The 21493-nt window shown below is 38.7% G+C and overlaps 1 protein-coding gene across 1 annotated transcript in view; it reads left to right on the top strand.

Annotated features, from left to right (window-relative positions):
• The first annotated feature begins 2683 nt into the window (after positions 1–2683).
• Positions 2684–21493, top strand: part of LOC116255451 (uncharacterized) — a 48337-nt gene continuing 29527 nt past the window's right edge. The window contains exons 1-2 of the mRNA XM_050078239.1: positions 2684–2703; positions 15182–15266. Coding sequence (XP_049934196.1) covers positions 15188–15266 — 79 coding nt within the window. The 5' untranslated portion in view covers positions 2684–2703; positions 15182–15187. The remainder of the gene's footprint in view (positions 2704–15181; positions 15267–21493) is intronic.

The raw sequence follows: 21493 nt of genomic DNA, 5'->3' as shown, positions 1-21493 counted from the left end.
TCCATAATCACGCAAAAAAAGCGTAGCATTTTCACACCATAATTCAAAACACATGTTTCTTCTTATTAAATAGTCTCTTAATTAGGGCAAATTTGGTTAGTACATTTGCAGACATGAACTCTATTCAGTGCTGTCTTGGTACCGATTCTTTAGATTTTCTTTTTTTTGGACTTAGAAGAGTCCAACTGTAAAATCCAAAGCTTTCATTTTCCTCTAGCCAAATATCCTATAAATCAACTTGCCATCGAGTTAGGAATTGAAATCTTGATTTGATTTTAATGTCAATATCTTGACACGTTCTAGCAATAAATTTGAGACCATGGACAAACCGAGTTCTTCTTAAGGGTTGTTTGAAAATATACTAAACCTCAAAGTACAATGCATTTTATCTACTTCAAAATTGGGTTAGATTCTCTTAATGACCAAAGAGTCTTTTAATGAGCGTTAGTGTTTCATGAATCTACTTCAAAATTGGGTTAAATTCATGAGACACATGTTTCAAGTGTTGTTTGGTGAATCTACTCAAATTTAAAAAAATTCCTTGTACTACATCTTTAATTTGTTTCATGAGTGATGAGTCACACAACTCTTGTCATTCCTTCCTGCCACCTTGTACACCAAATTGGCCGGCCAGGCCGCCCGTCAGTTGATTGGTTGCGAATTGATTAAAAATATTAAAAAATAAAAATAGTTAAATAAAACTTCAAAATATATTTAAAAGTAATTAAAAGTCTCAACAATATACAAGTTATCAAACGCACACCTTCAACAATATAAAAGATGGGTAGTTGGGATCGCCAAATATTCTATTTTTTTTTATAAATTTAAATGATTTAATAATTCATTTAATATAACAAAGTTTATAAATCATACACAAAATCAAATATAATTTCTTATTTAAATTATAAAATACAAGAGGGGCTAATATCTTATTTAAATTAAAAAATAGTTTAAAATATTTTACACTGATTTAAAAATAAAAAAATGGAGGGAATCGGCTGATACACACTGATTCAACCAACAAGGATTACTAACAATAACTTAAGGGGCACGTTTGATGAGCATGAAATATCATACAGCACCCGAACTAAAACTTAAATTTTGAAAATTTTTTTATCACCTTCTCATTTTTATGTTAAATGTTTAGAAAAAAATTAATTGTTTTTGTGAGTAAGCGAGACTTCGTGCAAAAGTTGGGGGTATCATTGTGGTGTTTGAAAATTTGAGCGGCTGTGGGCGCCTATTTATAATTTTTCAAAGTAAGAATGAAAAGGGGTCACAATAAATCAAGAAGTTCAAGAAACACTTCTCAACGGCCATTCTGTTACGAGGGCTTTCTTTTTCCCGCCGAGTTCCCGGAAAGAAAGCACCCTCTCCTTCTCTCTCGATGGGAGGAGTGGATCTTCGATGGCGCGACGATGGAGGAGGCTGGATCCTCGATGGTGCGACGATGGAGGAGGATGCAGATTGCATCGGTGGGTTGCCGCAGTTCATCCTTCCAAATTACGAGCAGCAGCTCCTATCCATCATCCTTCCGCTGGTGAGTTTCCTTCCTCCTCCCTCGCTCTTTCAGCGTTTCTGCGCTCTCATTAGGGCTTGAGAAAAATTTTAACCCACAAGACCAATGCAGGTCGATTCTTTATGATCATTACTTGGAAGGGAAGGGAGGGGGGGCATCTAAAAGGTCGAGAGACAGAGTAGCGAAGTGGAGAAGAGTTCGATCGGCCTCGTCCCTCGCTCGTCGATCCATCGATTCGCGATTTCACTATTTAGTGATCGATCGATCGGTCCGTCTCCTTCGCTTTGGGTAAACTCCTTTTGCCCTCCCGTCCTGCAGGTTCTTCTCTTCTCTGCGTTCCCTCTTACAGTGCAAAAACGCTGAACGGGGCTCTTGGTCTGACTGTGCAGATTACGTGTTCGACGAGACTTGCACGAACTTGAGCGTTTATGAGCATCACACGAAGGATGTCATCCAAGCGGCAGTCAAGGGATTCGATGGTACCCCTTCAAATTAGTTTTTGTTCTTTTAGTATTTTGAAGGATTGGACGCTTCTGAAGTAGATAGATGCCTTTATTGCTCTTATTGCATATCCTATAGCTGTTTGTTACCTGTGCATCTACATCCTACTTTTGCAAGATAGTTTGTCTTTAAATTGTTTAATATACATGAAAAATTAATTGCTGAAATCCTCTGAGGCCATATGTTGACAAATAATTTGGAACTGGACTGCTGAAGATAAACCCTGTACATGATCATAATGATTATGGTCTTGCAAGAAAATTGGGGCATCCCAATACTAAATGTCATTAACAAGGATGGAATTGATCTTACGGATGCCTGAGACTCCTACTTTGTTATTTCAGTGGACTTGATTGTTTGAAGCTTTCAACAAATTGTGGGCAGATCTCGAAGAGGCTGGTCTTGCTGTGAAGAAGGAATCATCTACATCAAGACTACCAAGATGACAGTGTGGTGGGGAGGTCAGGAATTTTCTCTCTCTATATATCATAAGATAATTGGTTTTTTGCAAAACAGTCTAGTCAAATTAAATGGAGCACTTGTATATAATAGGTCATAGAGCACTCGTCGTAAGCAGTGGTATGTAGTCATGGGGCCTTAGTGCACTGGAAAACGGGGATATATCTATCATTCTTGAGAGGTTTGAAAAGGTACATGTGCTACAGGAGGTTTTCTTTTCCAAGGTGAAGTAATATTCTATAGTAGGCTGCTGAAGGTCCTTCACATTTATCCTGTGTCTATTCTGCTGTGCTTTGTTTGGAGAACCATGTTGCCATTCATCTGATTGATGATCATCTTAGACTGCCTCCTTTTATTTGCAAATGTTTTGTGTAGTTGTGGCTTGTTTGTTGCTGATCTAGCGGTCATCTCTATTCCATGCTTGAAAATACTGTTGATTGTTGTAAAATTCTGTACTGCTTCTTATTGCCATCCATATGACAATATTTTTACATCCATAGCTTCCGTTGTATAGGCAAATTATAACAGCTCTTCATAAATGGGTTTTTTAGTTTTCAGATATATTACTCAGCTGCAACATTTGTTGCCTTTATGAATATCCCTCTAGCATCAGCATTCATATTTATGTTCTTGTTCTGGATTTTAGATTTTCCTTTTCATTGAAAGATAAGGCAGAACACGAGTAAGAAATCCTTGGGTAATGTTTTAATTACTATCTGGAGATGCATAAAGAGTTTTTGAAACAAGATTTTGCCATAGGTAAAATGAACCAATATGGAAAAACTACAACCAATTATGTACAAGAAGAGGGGGACTGGCGAGTAATCCCTTGAGATGTGGGAACCACTCAAGGATCTTATGTGGCAGTGTCCCCACAATCAAAATCCAAAATAGCAGGTGGTGGAATATTATTATGATAAGTTAACTCATAAGCATAGACAAATGGTAGATGCAACATCTGGGGTACATTCATGATGAAAAGCAATGAAGAAGCATCAACTTTGTTTGAGACTTAATAACAATTTACGCATCCTGCCTCATCATCTATGCAGGAGAGAGCGCCGTGGATGTCTTTGGGAGCAATCAATGAGGAATATGTGAGGTATCATCATTGCGTTATTGGTGCAAAAGGATGGATAAAATTGGAGATTAGTTGGAGCAAATATTGACACTCATTCGAACAGTGAATGAGACATACTCATGTGGAAACTCAGTGTCTTATGCATTGCAGTTTTAAGAGTATTGTGAAAAACCAGTACAACGTTAGAAAAGGGTTTGGTAGACGGGGTATGATTCCTAATTCAAAACCTACAACCCCAGATAGCATAATCATTCTAACCTTTTGTGGTGAAATCTAGAAAATGTTGCACCTCTTCATTACCAACAATAGTAGGTTGGAGGGTTCCAATGCCCGAGTTTCTCACATGGCCAACTACAAGCATCGGTACAAAAGCCATTTTCAAGAGCTTACACGTGAGACTACAGAAATGACAATGGAAACTGCGCAAGGCTGGGAAAGTGTAAAAACATGATGAGAATAGTTAATTTTCACACCTAGTTTCTCTCGATATTAAGGATGTAGGTTAGACGTATTAGCATGGAGGAAAGAGGGAAGGCTCCCAAGTCAATCCTAGATGTGGAGATGTTGTTAGAGGTGGTTTGCACGTGGTAGATGTAAATTAAATGCATGATAAAGCAGTAATGGGCTAGAGGAGTCAAAAGGAATATGATGTCAAACACAAGGTTTTAAAACCCAGTGATTTGTGAGTCCATGACTTGTTGGGCCGACTCAGTCATTCAGCCTGGCTTTGACAACTTTGTTTCTTGGATAAACCATATGTTTATGTGTATAAAATAATAATTTCGGTTCATTATAAGACCAATATATTACATGATGTGCATAATAATGCGTACACATATATAATGCAAACCTTAGTAATATATTTACGAACAATGATGAATAAACATAGACTTTGTTTGGGATAATTATTGACAATCTTATGCATCTTGCTTCATTGTCTCGGCAAAAGACAACGACACTTATAAATTAAGGTGCACCTAAGGTATGAGATGTGAATAGTGTGTGATTGCCTCATTAGGAACACAAAAGATACCATGAACCCCATACAACAAGAGGAGAAGCAGTCCCATGAGACCTGTGAACTACTCAAGGATGTTGATGAAGCAACGTCTCTACCATAAAGTAAAAAATGTCAATTAGATGCAAATAAATGGCTGACTAATGACTCAATCAATGTAAGGCCAACTAAATGCATCAGCATAATGGTCAATTTTAGGAGGTTATGTGTGAGACAAAAGTATTCACTATGAACAAACTTGGGTAGGAAAGATACGATGAACCTTGTACAACAAGAGGGGAAGCAGTCCTGTGAGACATGAGAACTGCATATGGATATTGATGAGGCAACGTCGCTACCATCAAGTTAAAAATGTCAATCACATGCACTTGGAATAAATGGTGAACTGAAAACATAGCCGATGCATGGCCAACTAAATACATCGGCGTAATGGTTAGTGTTAGGAGCTTATGTGTGAGACAAAGGTATTGACTATGAAAAAACTTGGGTTGGAACAATGTGATGTACCTTGTACAACAAAAGGGGAAGCAATCCCGTGAGACATGGGAACTGCAAATGGATCTTGATGAGACAACGTACCCACCATCAAGTTCAAAATGTCAGTTATGTGCAATTGAAATAAATGGCTGTTTGTTCTCTTGGTAAAGTAGCGGATGTTGCATCTGCGAGCACATTTTTGACGAATAGACAGAACGAACATAGACTTTGTTTGGGATTATTATTGACAATCTTGTGCATCTCGCCTCATCGTCTTGGCAAGCAAGAGCGGCACTTATAACTTAAGGAGTACTCAAGGGAGAGTTGTTATTGATGTGTGATCGTCTCATTACGGGCGCAAATGATACGATGAAACCCGTACAACCAGAGGAAAGCAGTCCCGTGAGACCTGGGAACTGCTGAACGATGTTGTTGAGGCAATATCTCCACCATCAAGTTAAAAATGTCAATCAAGTGCACTTGAAATAAATGGCTCACTAACGACATAGCCGATGCATGGCCAACTAAATGCATCGGCATAATGGTCAATTTTAGGAGGTTATGTGTGAGACAAAAGTATTCACTATGAACAAACTTGGGTAGGAAAGATACGATGAACCCCGCACAACAAGAGGGGAAGCAGTCCCGTGAGACATGAGAACTGCGTATGGATATTGATGAGGCAGCGTCCTTACCATCAAGTTAAAAATGTCAATCACATGCTCTTGAAATAAATGGTGAACTGAAGACATAGCCGATGCATGGCCAACTAGATGGATCGGCTTGATTGTTAGTGTTAGGAGCTTATGTGTGAGACAAAGGTATTGACTATGAAAAAGTTTGGGTAGGAAAAAAATGTGATGAACCCTGTACAACAAAAGGGGAAGCGGTCCCGTGAGACATCGGAACTGCAAATGGATCTTGATGAGACAACGTCCCTACCATCAAGTTAAAAATGTCAATCACTTGCATTTGAAATAAATGACGAATTGAAGACATAGCCGATGCATGGCCAACTAGATGCATCGGCATAATGGTATGTTTCAGGAGGCTATGTATGAGACAAAAGTATTGACTATGAATAAAGTAGGGTAGAATAGATGCGATGTACCCCGTACAGGAGAAGCAGTCCTGTGAGGCATGGGAACTGCATATGGATCTTGATGAGGCAACGTCCCTACTATCAAGTTTAAAATGTCAATCAAATGCACTTGAAATAAATGGCTGACTAAAGACATGACCGATGCATGGCCAACTAGATGCATCGGCATAATGGTCAGTTTTAGGATGTCAATCACATGCATGGCCAACTAGATGCATCGCATAATGGTTAGTGTTAGGAGCTTATGTGTGAGACAAAGGTATTGACCATGAAAAAAGTTGGGTAGGAAATATGTGATGAACCCTGTACAACAAAAGGGGAAGCAGTCCCGTGAGACATGGGAACTGCAAATAGATCTTGATGAGACAACATCCCTGCCATCAACTTCAAAATGTCACTTATGTGCAATTGAAATAAATGGCTGTTTGTTTCTCGTGGTATAGTGGATGTTGCGTCTACGAGCACATTTTTGACGAATAGACATGAACGAACATGGACTTTGTTTGGGATTATTATTTACAATGTTGTGCATCTTGCCTCATCGTCTTGGCAAGAGAGAGCGGCACTTATAACTTAAGGAGTACTCAAGGGATTTGTTGTTAATGATGTGTGATCGTCTCATTATGGGCACAATTGATACGATGAAACCCGTACAACCAGAGGAGAAACAATCCGTGAGACTTGGGAATTGCTAAACGATGTTGTGAGGAAATGTCTCCACCAACAAGTTAAAAATGTCAATCAAGTGCACTTGAAATAAATGACTTACTGACGACATAGCCGATGCATGTCCAACTAAATGCATCGGCATAATGGTCAATTTTTGGAGGTTATGTGTGAGACAAAAGTATTGACTATGAAAAAGCTAGCGTAGGAAGGATACGATGAACCCCGTATAACAAGAGGGGAAGCAGTCCCGTGAGACTTGGGAACTGCATATTGATATTGATGAGGCAACGTCCCTACCATCAAGTTAAAAATGTCAATCACATGCATTTGAAATAGATGACGGTTTGAAGACATAGCCGATGCATGGCCAACCAGATGAGTAGGCATAATGGTCAGTTTTAGCGTTTTAGGAGGTTATGTATGAGACAAAAGTATTGACTATGAAAAAACTAGGGTAGGAAAGATGCGATGAACCCCGTACAACAAAAGGGGAAGCAGTCTCATGAGGCATGGGAACTGCATATGGATCTTAATGAGGCACATGATACGATGAAACCCGTACAACCAGAGGAGAAGCAGTCCCATGAGACCTGGGAACTACTAAACGATGTTGTTTAGGAAATGTCTCCACCATCAAGTTAAAAATGTCAATCAAGTGCACTTGAAATAAATGGCTCACTGACGACATAGCCGATGCATGACCAACTAAATGCATCGGCATAATGGTCAATTTTAGGAGGTTATGTGTGAGAAAAGCATTGACTATGAAAAAACTTGGGTAGGAAAGATACGATGAACCTTGTACAACAAGGGGGAAACAGTCTCGTGAGACATGGGAACTGCATATGGATATTGATGAGACAACGTCCTTACCATCAAGTTAAAAATGTCAATCACATGCTCTTGAAATAAATGGTGAACTGAAGACATAGCCGATGCATGGCCAACGAGATGCATCAGCTTGATGGTTAGTGTTAGGAGCTTATGTGTGAGACAAAGGTATTGACTATGAAAAAATTTGGGTAGGAAAAATGTGATGAACCCTGTACAACAAAAGGGGAAGCGGTCCCGTGAGACATCGGAACTGCAAATGGATCTTGATGAGACAACATCCCTACCATCAAATTAAAAATGTCAATCACATGCATTTGAAATAAATGACGAATTGAAGACATAGCCGATGCATGGCCAACTAGATGCATTGGCATAATGGTAAGTTTCAGAACGTTATGTACGAGACAAAAGTATTGACTATAAATAAACTAGGGTAGGATAGATGCGATGTACCCCGTACAACAAAAGGGGAAGCAGTCCTGTGAGGCATGGGAACTGCATATGGATCTTGATGAGGCAACATCCCTACTATCAAGTTCAAAATGTCAATCAAATGCACTTGAAATAAATGACTGACTGAAGAGATGGCCGATGCATGGCCAACTAGATGCATCGGCATAATTGTCAGTTTTAGGATGTTATGTGTGTTACAAAAGTATTGACTATGAAATAACTAGGTAGGAAAGATACGATGAACCCCGTACAACGACAGGGGAAGCAGTCCCATAAGACTGGAGGACTGCATATGGATCCTGATGAGGCAACGTTCCTACCATCAAGTTCAAAATGTCATTCAAATGCACTTCAAATAAATGGCTGATTGAAGACAGCCGATGCATGGCCAGCTTGACGCATCAGTATAATGGTCAGTTTTAAGAGGTTGTGTGCGAGACAAAAGTATTGACTATGAAAAAATTGGGGTTGGTAAGAAACGATGAATCCCATACAACAAGAGGAGAAGCAGTCCCGTGAGACATGGGAACTGCATATGGATATTGATAAGGCAATGCTCCTACCATCAAGTTAAAAATGTCAATCACATGCAGTTGAAATAAATTTCAGACTGAAGATATAGCCGATGCATGGCCAACTAGATGCATCGGCATAATGGTCAGTTTTAAGGGTTTCTGTGTGAGACAAAAGTGTTGACTATGAAAAAACTAAGGTTGGAAAGATGCAATGAACCCTGTACAACAAAAGGGAAAGCAGTACCGTGAGCCATCGGAACTGCATATGGATCTTGATGAGGCTACGTCCCTGCCATCAAGTTCGAAACGTCTATCAGATGCGCTTGAAATCAATGGCCGATTAAATACATTGCCGATGCATTGCCAACTACATGCATCAACATAACGGTCAGTTTTAGGTGGTTATGTGTGACACAAAAGTATTGACCGAAAATTAGGGTAGCAAAGATACGGTGAACCCCTGTCCAACAAGAGGGGATGCAATCCCGTGAGGCTTGGGAACATCATATGGATCTTGATGAGACAACGTCCCTACCATCAAGTTCAAAATGTCAATCACAGACACTTGAAATAAATGGCGATTAAAGACATATCCGATGCATGGCCAACAAGATGCATCGACAAAATGGTAAGTTTTAGGAGGTTATGTGTGAGACAAAAGTATTGACTTCGAAAAAACTAGGGTAGGAAAGATGCGATGAACCCCGTACAACAAAAGGAGAAGCAGTCCCGTGAGACATGGGAATTGCAAATGGACCTTGATGAGGCAACGTCCCTATCATCAAGTTCAAAATGTCAATTATGTGCAATTGAAATAAATGGTTGTTTGGTTCTTGTGGTAAATTAGCGGATGTTGCATCTGCGAGCACATTTTTGACGAATAGACTTGAACAAACATAGACTTTGTTTGAGATTATTATTGACAATCTTGTGCATCTCGCCTCATCGTCTCGGCAAGAGAGAGCAACACTTATAACTTAAGGAGTACTCAAAGGATGAGTTGTTAATATGTGTGATTGTCTCATTACAGACACAAATGATACGATGAAACCCATACAACCAGAAGAGAAGCTGTCCCGTGAGACCTGGGAACTGCTAAACGATGTTGTTGAGGCAATGTCTCCACCATCAAGTTAAAAATGTCAATCAAGTGTACTTGAATTAAATGGCTGAGACACATAAAACTAGATGCATCGGCATAATGGTCAGTTTTAGGAGTTATGTGTGAGACAAAAGTATTGAATATGAAAAAATTAAGGTAAGAAAGATACGATGAATCCCGTACAACAAGAGGGGAAACAGTCCTGTGAGACATGGGAACTGTGTATGGATCTTAATGAGAAAGGGTCCCTACCATCAAGTTCAAAATGATGGATCTTGATGAGGCAACGTCGCTATCATCAAGTTCAAAATGATGGATCTTGATGAGGCAACATCCCTACCATCAAGTTCAAGTCAATCAAATGCACTTGAAATAAGTGGCCGACTGAAGACAAAGCCAATGCATGGCCAACTAGATACATCAGCATAATGGTGAGTTTTAGGAGGTTATGAGTGAGACAAAAGTATTGACTATGAAAAAACTAGGTTAGTAAAGATACGATGAACCCCGTACGACAAGAGGGGAAAGAGTCCCATGAGACATGGGAACTGCATATGGATATTGACGAGGAAACGTCTCTACCATCAAGTTAAAGATGTCAATCACATGCACTTGAAATAAATGGCTGATTGCAAACATAGCCGCTGCATGCTAGATACATCGGTATAATGGTCACTTTTAGGAGGTTATGTGTGAGTCAAAAGTATTGACTATGGAAAAACTATGGTAGAAAAGATACGATGAACCCCGTACAACAAGAGGGGAAGCAGTCCCGTGAGACAAGAGAACTGCATATAGATATTGATGAGGCAACGTCCCTACCATCAAGTTTAAAATGTCTGTTATGTGCAATTAGAATAAATGCTTAGTGGTTGTCGTGGTAAACTATCGAATGTTGCATGTGGGAGCATATTCTTGACGAATAGAGATGAACCAACATAGACTTTGTTTGGGATTATTGTTTACAAGCTTGTGCATCTTGCCTCATCGTCTTGGTATAATGGAGCGACATTTATAACTTAAGGTGCACTCAGGAGATGAGACGTAAATGATGTGTGATCGTCCCATTAGGAGCACAAAAGTTACGATGAAGCTCATACAACTAGAGAACAAGCATTCCCGTGAGGCCTGGGAATTGCTAAATGATCTTGATGAAGCAACATCTTCACCATCAAGTTTAAAATGTCAATCAAATGCAATTGAAATACATGACTGACTAAAGACAACCAATGCATGACCAACTGGATGCATCAACATAATGGTCAGTTTTAAGAGGTTACATGTGAGACAAAAGTATTGACTACGAAAAGCATGCAATACTATAAAAGTGCGAGGGCATGATGAAAATAGTTAACTAAATGTTAGATTACTTGAGGTGTATTTTTTCACAATATGAACATCATGCCGCCATTCGAGATCAGATGGGGCAGCTGCTCTATTTTGACTGATGAAAAGTACTACAATCTTTTTATGAAAAGGGTCATGACGACCTTGTCGTCGTCTTGATGAATTTCATCTCGAAATATGATATAAGGTGCATGTCATGAATTTAGGATATGATGTCCTTGACATATGGTTTGTTTCCTTTACAATGAAAGATAAGACAAAATGTTGGTTGAAATCAGTGGTCGATGTTCAAATTGGTAATTGAGAGGAGATGTAAAAAGGCTATTGAAAACAAAAATATTTCAATTTTACATTGAACTAGGGTAAAAAAGATACGATGAACCCCATACAACAAGAGGGGAAAGTAGTTTCGTGAGACCTGGGAACCACATAAGAATCTTGAGGAGGCAACGTCCCCACCATCAAGTTTAAAATGTCAGTTATGTGCAATTAAAATAAATGACTGATAGGTTGTCATGGTAAAGTAGCGGATGTTGCATGTGGGAGCACATTCTTGACAAATAGCGATGAATGAACATAGATTTTGTTTGGGATTATTATTGACAATTTTATGCATCTCGCCTTATCATCTTCACATTTAATCATTATTGTATTTATCAGGTGCCCTTACCATATAATCAACACAATGTGAAGATTAGTTAAAGTGCATAAACAAGCACATAAAGCAAAGCTTGGATGTTAACTGAAGTAAAAGATGCTCATATTTAATATGTTAGTGTCCTTGTCATATGTAAATTAAGTTGTAAATTATAGCTCAAATAAATGACCCATTTTTTCCTGAAGTGGTCTTTTATTTCCAATTTCAAGGATCTAAATAGATGTCGCGCTGTTGTGAGTTTCAGCCTAACTCTTGGCTTCTTATATAATATGACGTGCAGGGAATGATTTGGGAGCCTTTTGCTACTTTGGGTTGTATTCATATAATTGACATGGACAAGTAAGTGCCAAAGATATGTCTTTGGTAAGCGGAATAAATGCAGTATCGGGTAAAAGGTCGTGACACCTTTGAAGGTATAAATGTATATAAATGACCAAGCATTGGAAACCGCAATTATAAAAATTAAAGAAAATTTAAAGTCTGGTGCTGGAAATGCCAACACCAGTGGCTCCGGCGCCATTATTGTTCATGACCTTTCCAACACAAAGCACTTGAAGGGAGAGAGTCCTTTTCTCTCTTTTCCATTTTCACGGTACAGCCTCTCCTTTCTCTTCCCTTCCAAAAGTATGGAAGAAAGGCACATACTTTTTGGCGGGGAAAAGGGTTTGAAGATCTAGTGAAGGAAGGAGTAAAACCGTGATTAATAAACTTTTAATTCAGAAATTAAGATTAGCTAAGTTGGGTATATTGAACATCAAAGTGATTCTTTTACGTTAAATATGTCGATTTTAAAACGAAATCTAATTCCTTTTGAAACAAAAGTTTTTATTTTCTTATTGATGCTCGTTATTTAACTTTTTCTTATTAGATCAAGCGTCCAATTCTGAAAGCATCCAAACATTTTATCTTTTTAATGGATAACTTTACTAGACATAGAACTGAGTTGAGTTGCAGCTCATGGCCAAGTGATTGGAGTAACTTCGGATTGATGAAGGCAGAGAGGTATGTCATGAAGCAACTTGGCCGTCAAAGGTACAAAAGTCACAACAGTTCTGTTGTATGTACATACAACAGCAACTAGGCCTTTATGGTAGTTTATGAATTAATCTTCATCTACATTTGTCTACAAAGCAAACCTAACACTTACCATGGGAGAGATGTTGATTGGAGAAAAAAAGGGGTATACTAGTCTTGATCATACCCCCAAGATACAGTAATTGAGAGCAGCACTTATTATGACCATTTCCTTGGTTGAATGGAAGGCACAAGGTATTGTCTGCACACTGATAATCAGACACCAATTAAATAACTCAGTCGACTTAACACCAGCTGACGGAGGTTGAGAGTTCGATCCTGCGATAGTCTCTTGGCATAATCTGGTAGCTTAATTTAATTTACATCCAAATTTCACTTAAATCCAAGAGATGAATGTTAGCCCTTGTTTGAAAAAGGAACCGCAGACCTGCCCCTGTCCTTGGACACACTGCTTACTAGGAAGTTGGTGAATCCAACCCTTTTTCTTCTTGCTTTGTACAGAGGTTTGAATGTGTGAATTCTGAAGCACTCATCGCACATTCAACCATGCATGCTCACACCGATGAGTAAAATGATTAATTAGCAAAGGTATGTTATAACTAGTATATAATAGTCATCATCATGAAGAGACGCTATCCAAATTCATATAGTTTAATATGCCTCAATGGATTTATGGCCCAATTGGCAGCGGAAGGATGGACAAATATCACAAGGGCGAGTGACCCATCAGTATTTCTTCCATGTCCTGGTGTGAAGCATCATGACCATAACTTTTGGCATCATGGCCCACAAAATGTGAACATTCCCGATAGATTTTTTTTTTTTTTTTTTTTTGAAGGTAGGGAATTATATTGCCTGAGTTAGTTGCCATTCTGAAAAGAAAAATGTTCATCATGTGGTTGCTGCAAACACTTGCTTGAATTGGTTGCCTTTCCATCCTATCCTTCGATTATGTGGGGCACTAGCTATTAGAAGGCTATCGCAAATACTTGTGTGTATGCAATTTATATGTGTATGTGTATGATCTGTAAAGCTATATGCACAAATGCGTATATAACTGTAGTCTTATAAGTTATGTAGGCATTTTCTAATTTTTATGTTTGTGTGAGCTCAGCTTGGTCAAAATCGAGTCTGACCAAGCTATGCTCGGGTCTCATACTGCTTCCTCCTTCAAAATGTTGTATCTTTTTGTTTTTCTTTTAGGGCAGGTGATTCTTTTCTCTTGTAGTTATGCTGTTTTAAACAACTTTTAAGTGTCATTCATTATAGTTTCACTATTCAATTCAGATCTGTGAGTTTTTTAGGCCTTAATGCCTTATATCACCACCAGTGAGGGGGCATCAACTATCTCTAAGCTGTGCATCCCTTCTGCACACAAATACCTGCACTTCCAAAGCTCAAGTTGAAATACATGAAAAAAAGTAGAAAAAATTAATTGAGCCAACTCAGCCTGGTCCGGTTCAACTCGAGCTGGCCCGGTGCGCAGCCATTTTCATGGCAGGTTGGGGGACCGAAAGTCCGACCATCCCCAGCCAAATGCCCATTCTTAGTAACATGTCCAAAGTGTAAACATTTTAAAAAAAATTAAGAAAAGTGAGGCCTATTTATGAAATTAAAGCAAAATTCTGATTAAAACTCTGTAATTGCAAAAAAAATGACAGTTAGGAAGGTAAGTTTGAATTAAACGTGCGTCAAAAGTATTTGGCATTGGCTAATTTGTGGATGAGATTCAAGTCAGTGATTGGTTATTTCCTCTATGTGCCAAAAACACAATAATCCTATAGACATATGGGATCTTATGCTTCCGTTTTATAACTTTTCTCGTTAAACGCTAAGAGCCAAAAAGTTATCGCAAACGGCCATGTTATTTAGAATTTGCTTTCCCCAACTCGACAAAACCGTTGCCTACTCCCACCGCCTCTGCCACGCCTCTCCAAGAAACGTCTCAAATCTTCTCCTGTGTCTCCCCTATTCTTCTTCTTCTCCTGCAATGCAACCCGTCTCCGTCCCACATCCCTCTTCTTCACATGTATGAACGAAACCTTATACTTCTCGCTCACACTAGGTTCTGAGTCGGCCATGGCCAACACAAAACGCCCTTTTCTTTCGCTTCTTAAGTATCTCAGATTGACAGCCCTAACCTGCGCGATCAAGGTGGTGCAGCCCTAATCAATGATGGGTGTTCTCATATGACGTCGTTTGAAACGGGTATGCTAACCTGGTCTCTATGTCTCTCTCTCTGTTTAAGGCTCTGCGTCATCCATCGCTGACGCACCTCTTGCCATATGTTATCTCTTTTTGTCTCTTCATTCGTTTGTTCCCTTCAACGCGGTAGCCCTCAAATTGGTTGATGAAATGTCAGTGTGTATGTACACTCTGTTTTTTTTTAATGCTTCAACTTATGTTCTTAGTTCACAATGGCGATCGAGGGCGGCAACGATCGCATCAAGAGGATCTCGACGGCGATCCGTGTGATCCCAAATTTCCCCAAGCCCGGTATCTCTCTCTCTTTCTCTTGAGCTCGGCTTCTTGATTACTTGCGGTGGGGCTTCAAATTTCTGGTCTTGGGTTCTGTTCTTTATTTGCAGGGTGCCGCCATCTACCAGTGGTTGTCGGAAGCCAGCAAATCACCTCCAACAATCATTCCCTGAGATGCGCATCAAATCCTCAAAGGTTAGAGGCTTAGAACAGGGGTAGTTTATTGTCATGCATTCGAGAGGAGTTGGTAGGGGTTGCTTGAAGGGTTTTAACTTGCAAGGTTTTCTGATGATGCCACAGTTAAGATGGTTCCAACACCATAGACCTTCGATTCTACCATGCATCAAAAAAGTGATAGTGATCAATCCTTTGACTTGTCTTAGACCTTTCGTATGTATGATTAGGATGCAGAAATCGTATTTCAGTACTCATCTAATTTAAGTTTTTGCCTGGAGAGTCGGTGAAATTTCAGAAAGAATAGATTTGTATTGGAATTTGATAGGGGACTACTTATGTGACACTTCAAAATATTTTATAGGAGCCTTAGTTGGACTTTGAAATGTGAGCCTGGAATTGATTTAGATATATGTTGTTATATGATCTAATGTAGTCTATCAACCTTGTGTATTATTGGTCATTCCAGCCTACTGTTGGATTCTTGTCGCTCAACCACAGCTCAACCTTGTGGTTGGTTGAGTTGCACACTAAAGGTTCTGTTTAGGGCTTTTTTTTTGTGGTTTCAAAAAAGTTAGGAGATAATGGTAATAGGTTTATGGTGAAAAAAAACATCTAAATGCAGAAAATGGACAAAAGGTATGTGGGGGCATTAGCTATTAGAAGGTTCTTTGTGTATTATCGCAAACACTTGTGTATATGCAATTTATATGTGTATGTGTATGATCCATCAAGCTATATGCACAAGTGCGTATATAACCGTAGTCTTACATATATATACATTTGACTATATGAGTAATATATGTAAGCATTTTTATTCTTTTTGTAATTGTATTTTTCTAATTTTTATGTTTGTGCAAGCTCAGCTTGGTCAAATTGAGTCTGACCAAGCTATGGTCAGACCTGTGAGTTTTTTAGGCCTTGGTGCCTTATATTATCACCAAGAGGTAGGGACTTCTCAACTATATCGGAGCTGAACATCTCTTCTGCACACAAATACCTGCACTTACAAAGCTCAAGTTGAAATTCTCAGGAATTTTGCTAAAGGAAGTTGTGATCCATTTGATATACTACTTGCCTTTTGCTCTTGAAAAGTTTCATGTTTCAGGCGGAGTTCTAAAATCTGTCCATCCCCATAGTCTCATCCCCTCATCCAAAAACTTTTTTATTGCCCCGTTGTTTCACTAAACCTGACCTTTAGGCCAATATTTTCCGATGTTTAAGCTTGCTTTGCTAAAAGTGACACTATGCACAATTTTCAACCTGCTCATAAATGCGAAGAGGGGCATATATTTAAATGCAATATTTTCTTACATTTTAGATCCTAAAGGCCCAAACTCGTCCACATTTTCTAAAATTTCCTTCCAAGTTCTTTATTTTTGGACCTAATGATTATGATCTGGGACAATGACAAGGCCCAAGTTCTTTACTCCTCTCCAACAACCTTGTACACATGAAACCTTTGAAATCAATGCCTTTAAAAGAGTAGTGACTGTATTTTGCTTTACAAAAATGCCAAAAAGATACTCCAATGACGGTTTTATGTGTATGGAAACTGTTACTGAGAGCAGGGGTAGTTGTTACAATTGTCTTTTGGCCGTCGGTTTTCCATGCTTACAATTGCTCTCTATTGTGTCGGCAACTTATGGGGATTTTCCATTCATATAGCTGTCTGGTAGCTAAGTTGAGTACCATTTAACCATTAGGAGAGGGAAAATGTGTCCTTATTTTATTACTTTCGGCAGCTTGACACTGTGATTACCGCAGCTGCCTGTATCAAATTCAATAATGACTAGCAAGGGAATGAGTAGGTGTGACACTTATTAAAAATTACAAAATGTGGGTTTTTCAGGTTGCAGGCAAAATGTAGGCCCAAAAAGGAAATTTTTCAAATGTCTGTCCCTTGTCAATGATTGAATAATATTTTTTGCATATGGGCATATAAAAAATTTATCGATTTGTTGGTATGACACTTTGGGATTCATGTAACTAATTTGCATGTCCAAGTTATCCATATTGGTGCTCACTGTGCCTGTTGTCTAGATTTGTACATTTCCAGTCAATAGTTGGTATGAACTGTCAATTTTTGCCTGCAGAATCTTGGTTTGTTTAGGGTTCGAAATTCAAATACCTGTTTTATATATCTGCTTATAATGAAATGGATAAAATATGTTGATTTCAGACAAAAAAAAATCTGATTGTTGGAGCTAGAACCGACTAATTATATTCAGAGTGTGTGTTTAAACCAATTTAACACCTTCTTAGTAATCGGTGTGCTTCATGTTCAATCTCTGATCATCCTTCCAAATTTTCTGCTTCAATGCTTTCAGATTATTTCTTTTGACGAAGTAATGCCTTGGGGTTGTTAGATCCATTTGCTTCAACACTTTATGTTACAAAAAGAAGAACCAAATAATAGTTTTGCTGCACCTAACTCTCCTTGCTCCATAGGGTTTTAGAAAGTTGTTCAAGAACCGCACAGACATTGGGATCAAAACAATGGGGAAACTTAATACGAAGCTATTCAAGGAAGCATGTATAAGGTATTTTCTGCACATAAGATTCTTGTCAAAGATTATCTTGAGGCACAGTGTGTCATACCGTTATTATTGCCAAACAACCACCCAAGCACCTCTTGGTTTTGCTTTGCATCTCTTGAGTTCCCAATGTCTGGTTGATGTAACCAGATCCAATATCAATAAAATAACATGTCCCTTAATCTTTACCATCTAACGGTGTTTCATTTATCTTCACAGAAACCATCAAAGAAGAATTTTTAATGTCATAAATGATTGTTTTCCCAACTAGATCACTCTCTCATTTTCTAGTGATAGAATAGTTACCGCAGTGTGTCCATTTGGCAACCAAAAAGCAAAAAGAAGTATTTTGTAGACAGGGGAGGGGGAGAGAGTGAAGTGGCAAAAGATGGGTCAACCTATGCAGGCCAGGCACTATCGAGGGATTACATTTAATATATGTTATTCCTTAATATATATATATAGATAGATAGATATATAGATATGTATATATGACTAGAATTTCTTTCATTGAGATGTTCTAAAGTTTGATCTGATTCTGGATTACATTGATGCAGGAATTTTTTTTTTATTGGCGTGCCTAACATGTCTGTTTACTTTGGTTGTGCATGGTAAGTAGGACGCTCCTCTGTTCTTCGGAAACTGATGCTTAGATGTTGATAAATTAGCAAAAGGAGAGATAGTGTTGATTTCAGCTTGCTTGTCTTTATACAGGCCAGCAAGCGAGAGAGGCAAGACACACACACTCGAAGCAATAGTCTGCACTTCTTCCTGTCAATTCGGTCACCACCTGCAATATCCACCAACCAGCTTGGGTTCCATCATATTTGTAGCATTAATTCAGAGTTTTTTCAGTGATGCATTTTTAGCTTTTAGGCTCCACTGTTTGGAAGCTTTGAGATGGTCGAATTTTATTTTTCAAAAAAAATTCCCCGAAAAATGATCCTGCAACTACGTGCTAAGTTGCAGGTTGAAAATCATGTTAATAAGGTTATGGTAAAACTAAAAAAGAGAATTAAGCAAGTCGATCCGTCACTGGCCGATTTATCGCGTTGGGTTTGGATTGACGAAATGAGGTATTCGTATTGCGGGTCGGAACAAATTACTTGCCGTCAACCTTCACCGGTGATGTTGATCGCGGTATTGCAGTCTATAGCGGTGATAAATTCACCGGTATACATGGCCTCCAGCGGTGATAAATTCACCGGTATACATGCCTCCGGCGGTGTTTTTCGTCGCCTGTATACACGTCTAGCGATGAAGATATGCGCCGCTATAGGTGGCCTCTTCCGGTGATAGTAACCGCCGGGAGAAGCAGCTATAGCGGTGAGCCCTCCACCGGTATAGATATGCCAATGAATCTATACCGGTGAAAATTGTCATCGTTGTACATGTATACTGGTGATCCTCCACCTCTAGTTTCGCTGCTTTCTTTAGAATTTGGATTGAATTACATCGTTCTTCGTCCCTCCCCTTTCCTTAGCACTTCCGTGTAAGACAAGTACATTTTGTGTTCTCCCCCTCTCTCAACATATGAAAGGAAGTTCGGACTTTTTGAGCAAATATTCTCACGTAAGTGCCTTATATACATAGTGCCATTTTCACATATGATCAGTTGCAGACTTTAATGATTTTGAGAACAAATAATATCAATCAGATACAAACCTCAGGAAATTAATATATTTAGTAATTTCTGTAAATTATAAACAACCAAGCTCTAATTTGGAAAACAAGACCCTAAAACCTCTTACTCACCCTCCTTTCTACTTTGTTATGTAATTCCTTTTTGTAAAGTAGAAAGCGAGGAAAAACCAACTTGTCTTCCCAGGAGGTGGAAGCAAGTGGTAACCTTTGAGGCCGACACCACAATCGTCGGCTGGCTGAGTAGATTCCATTGCTGGTTAACTCATTAGCATTGTAGAGAGGAGGCGCCATGTATTGTTGTAAGTAGTTGCACAGTGATGTAATGGCTTTGATAGATGTTAGCGGACTAGTCTGCTACTTGGTGCTGGGCACTAAAGTAGTCGTCAGCTCACCGGCACCGAACCCATTCACTCAACTTGCCATTAAGCTTTACTGGTACACGCAATCAACGGGTACTCTTCACGCGCATCGTTAATTTCTAATGGGTAGGTGTAGGTCCTCTTCCAAACTGCCACCATCATTGATGAAGCCGGGTACACAATTCAGCTGTCTGTTCTTGATTTTTTTATTCTTCGTGCTGATGTCATTTGTCTTAATAAAATGTGGAGGCCTACCCTCTGTAAAATTTAATAAAACATGGGGGCGTACCCTCTGTAAAATAAAATTCTCGACAAATTTTTAGTACGATATTGGACCTAATACGTTCTTGGTTTAGATTTTTTCACTTCAAAAAACAATGCCAAGTCCGATCCATGAGCCTAGGATAAGAGGTAATCAAACAATAATTTCTAAGAGATACACCCAAACTTTGGCTTATATATACAAGGAAATAGATAGTCCACAAAAATTGTGACATATATTGCCCTTTATACTTGTTCTAGAATTTAGTGCTCCTCGTTGATGTCTACTCTAACTGGAAATTCTAACTCTAAATCGAACAGGGCGGGCCCAATACCACCCTAGTGGGTGTTCATGCTTTGACTGGAGATTTTAATGCCGACATAGACGGCAGGTCGTGTTGGTGCGAATCTTACTCCCAAGCTTTTTCACAAATGATCATTTGAGATGAACTTGGTCATGATCTTCACATGGAAACCCGAGCTTTCCTACGCATGTGAATTGATTGATTGTAGTTCTTCATATATGTAGTCATTAGAGGCATTTCCATCAATTTGTTTCAAATTGAAAAAGAAAAAATGAATTCTACTACATATTTGAATTTTTAAATCTCACTTACTTAGCCTTTCAAAAATACACTTAAAAGGAAAAGACTTAATCACATCAGTACAAGGCACTCACAAATGGTTGAGACATGTCATGCGTATTTATTGTTCAGGCAAACAAGAAGGCACTCACAAATGGTTGAGACATGTCATGCGTATTTATTGTTCAGGCAAACAAGAGTTCAATTTACTTCGCTTAAAAGCTTTAGGTTGCGTTTGGGCAATTCCTTGACAAAATGATTTTTTAGAAAACTTGGTTTTGTAAAAATGATTGTTTAAATGAGTTTTAAAAACATAGCTTTTATGTTTTGATGGGTAGACAAAAACAAAAAAAGGTTTTGTGTGCAAGAAGGGCCTTGGTTCTATAGTAAAACTCCATACCATCTTCTACCCGAAGCCCCGTAGGCTTTAAAAACAGTCTATTAAAGATAAAAACCAAGGCCCTTTTGTTTGGTTTGGCCTTGTGTCTACTAACTTGGGTAGGAAATTGATACTTAGGGATGTCAATATATTTGATTTGATGAGATATTGGATCCAACCATTTCAAAAAAATCTGGGTACCAAAAAAAAAATTAATACCTGACTAAGAAATCAGATCCAATTTGGATTTAAAAAACAACAACTGATCGAATCTAGATTTGGATTCGTATATAGATATTTCATAAAT

Source organism: Nymphaea colorata, chromosome 6 (genome assembly GCF_008831285.2).
Source record: "Nymphaea colorata isolate Beijing-Zhang1983 chromosome 6, ASM883128v2, whole genome shotgun sequence".
Lineage (NCBI taxonomy): Eukaryota > Viridiplantae > Streptophyta > Magnoliopsida > Nymphaeales > Nymphaeaceae > Nymphaea > Nymphaea colorata.
This window is presented reverse-complemented; position numbering and strand designations above follow the sequence as displayed.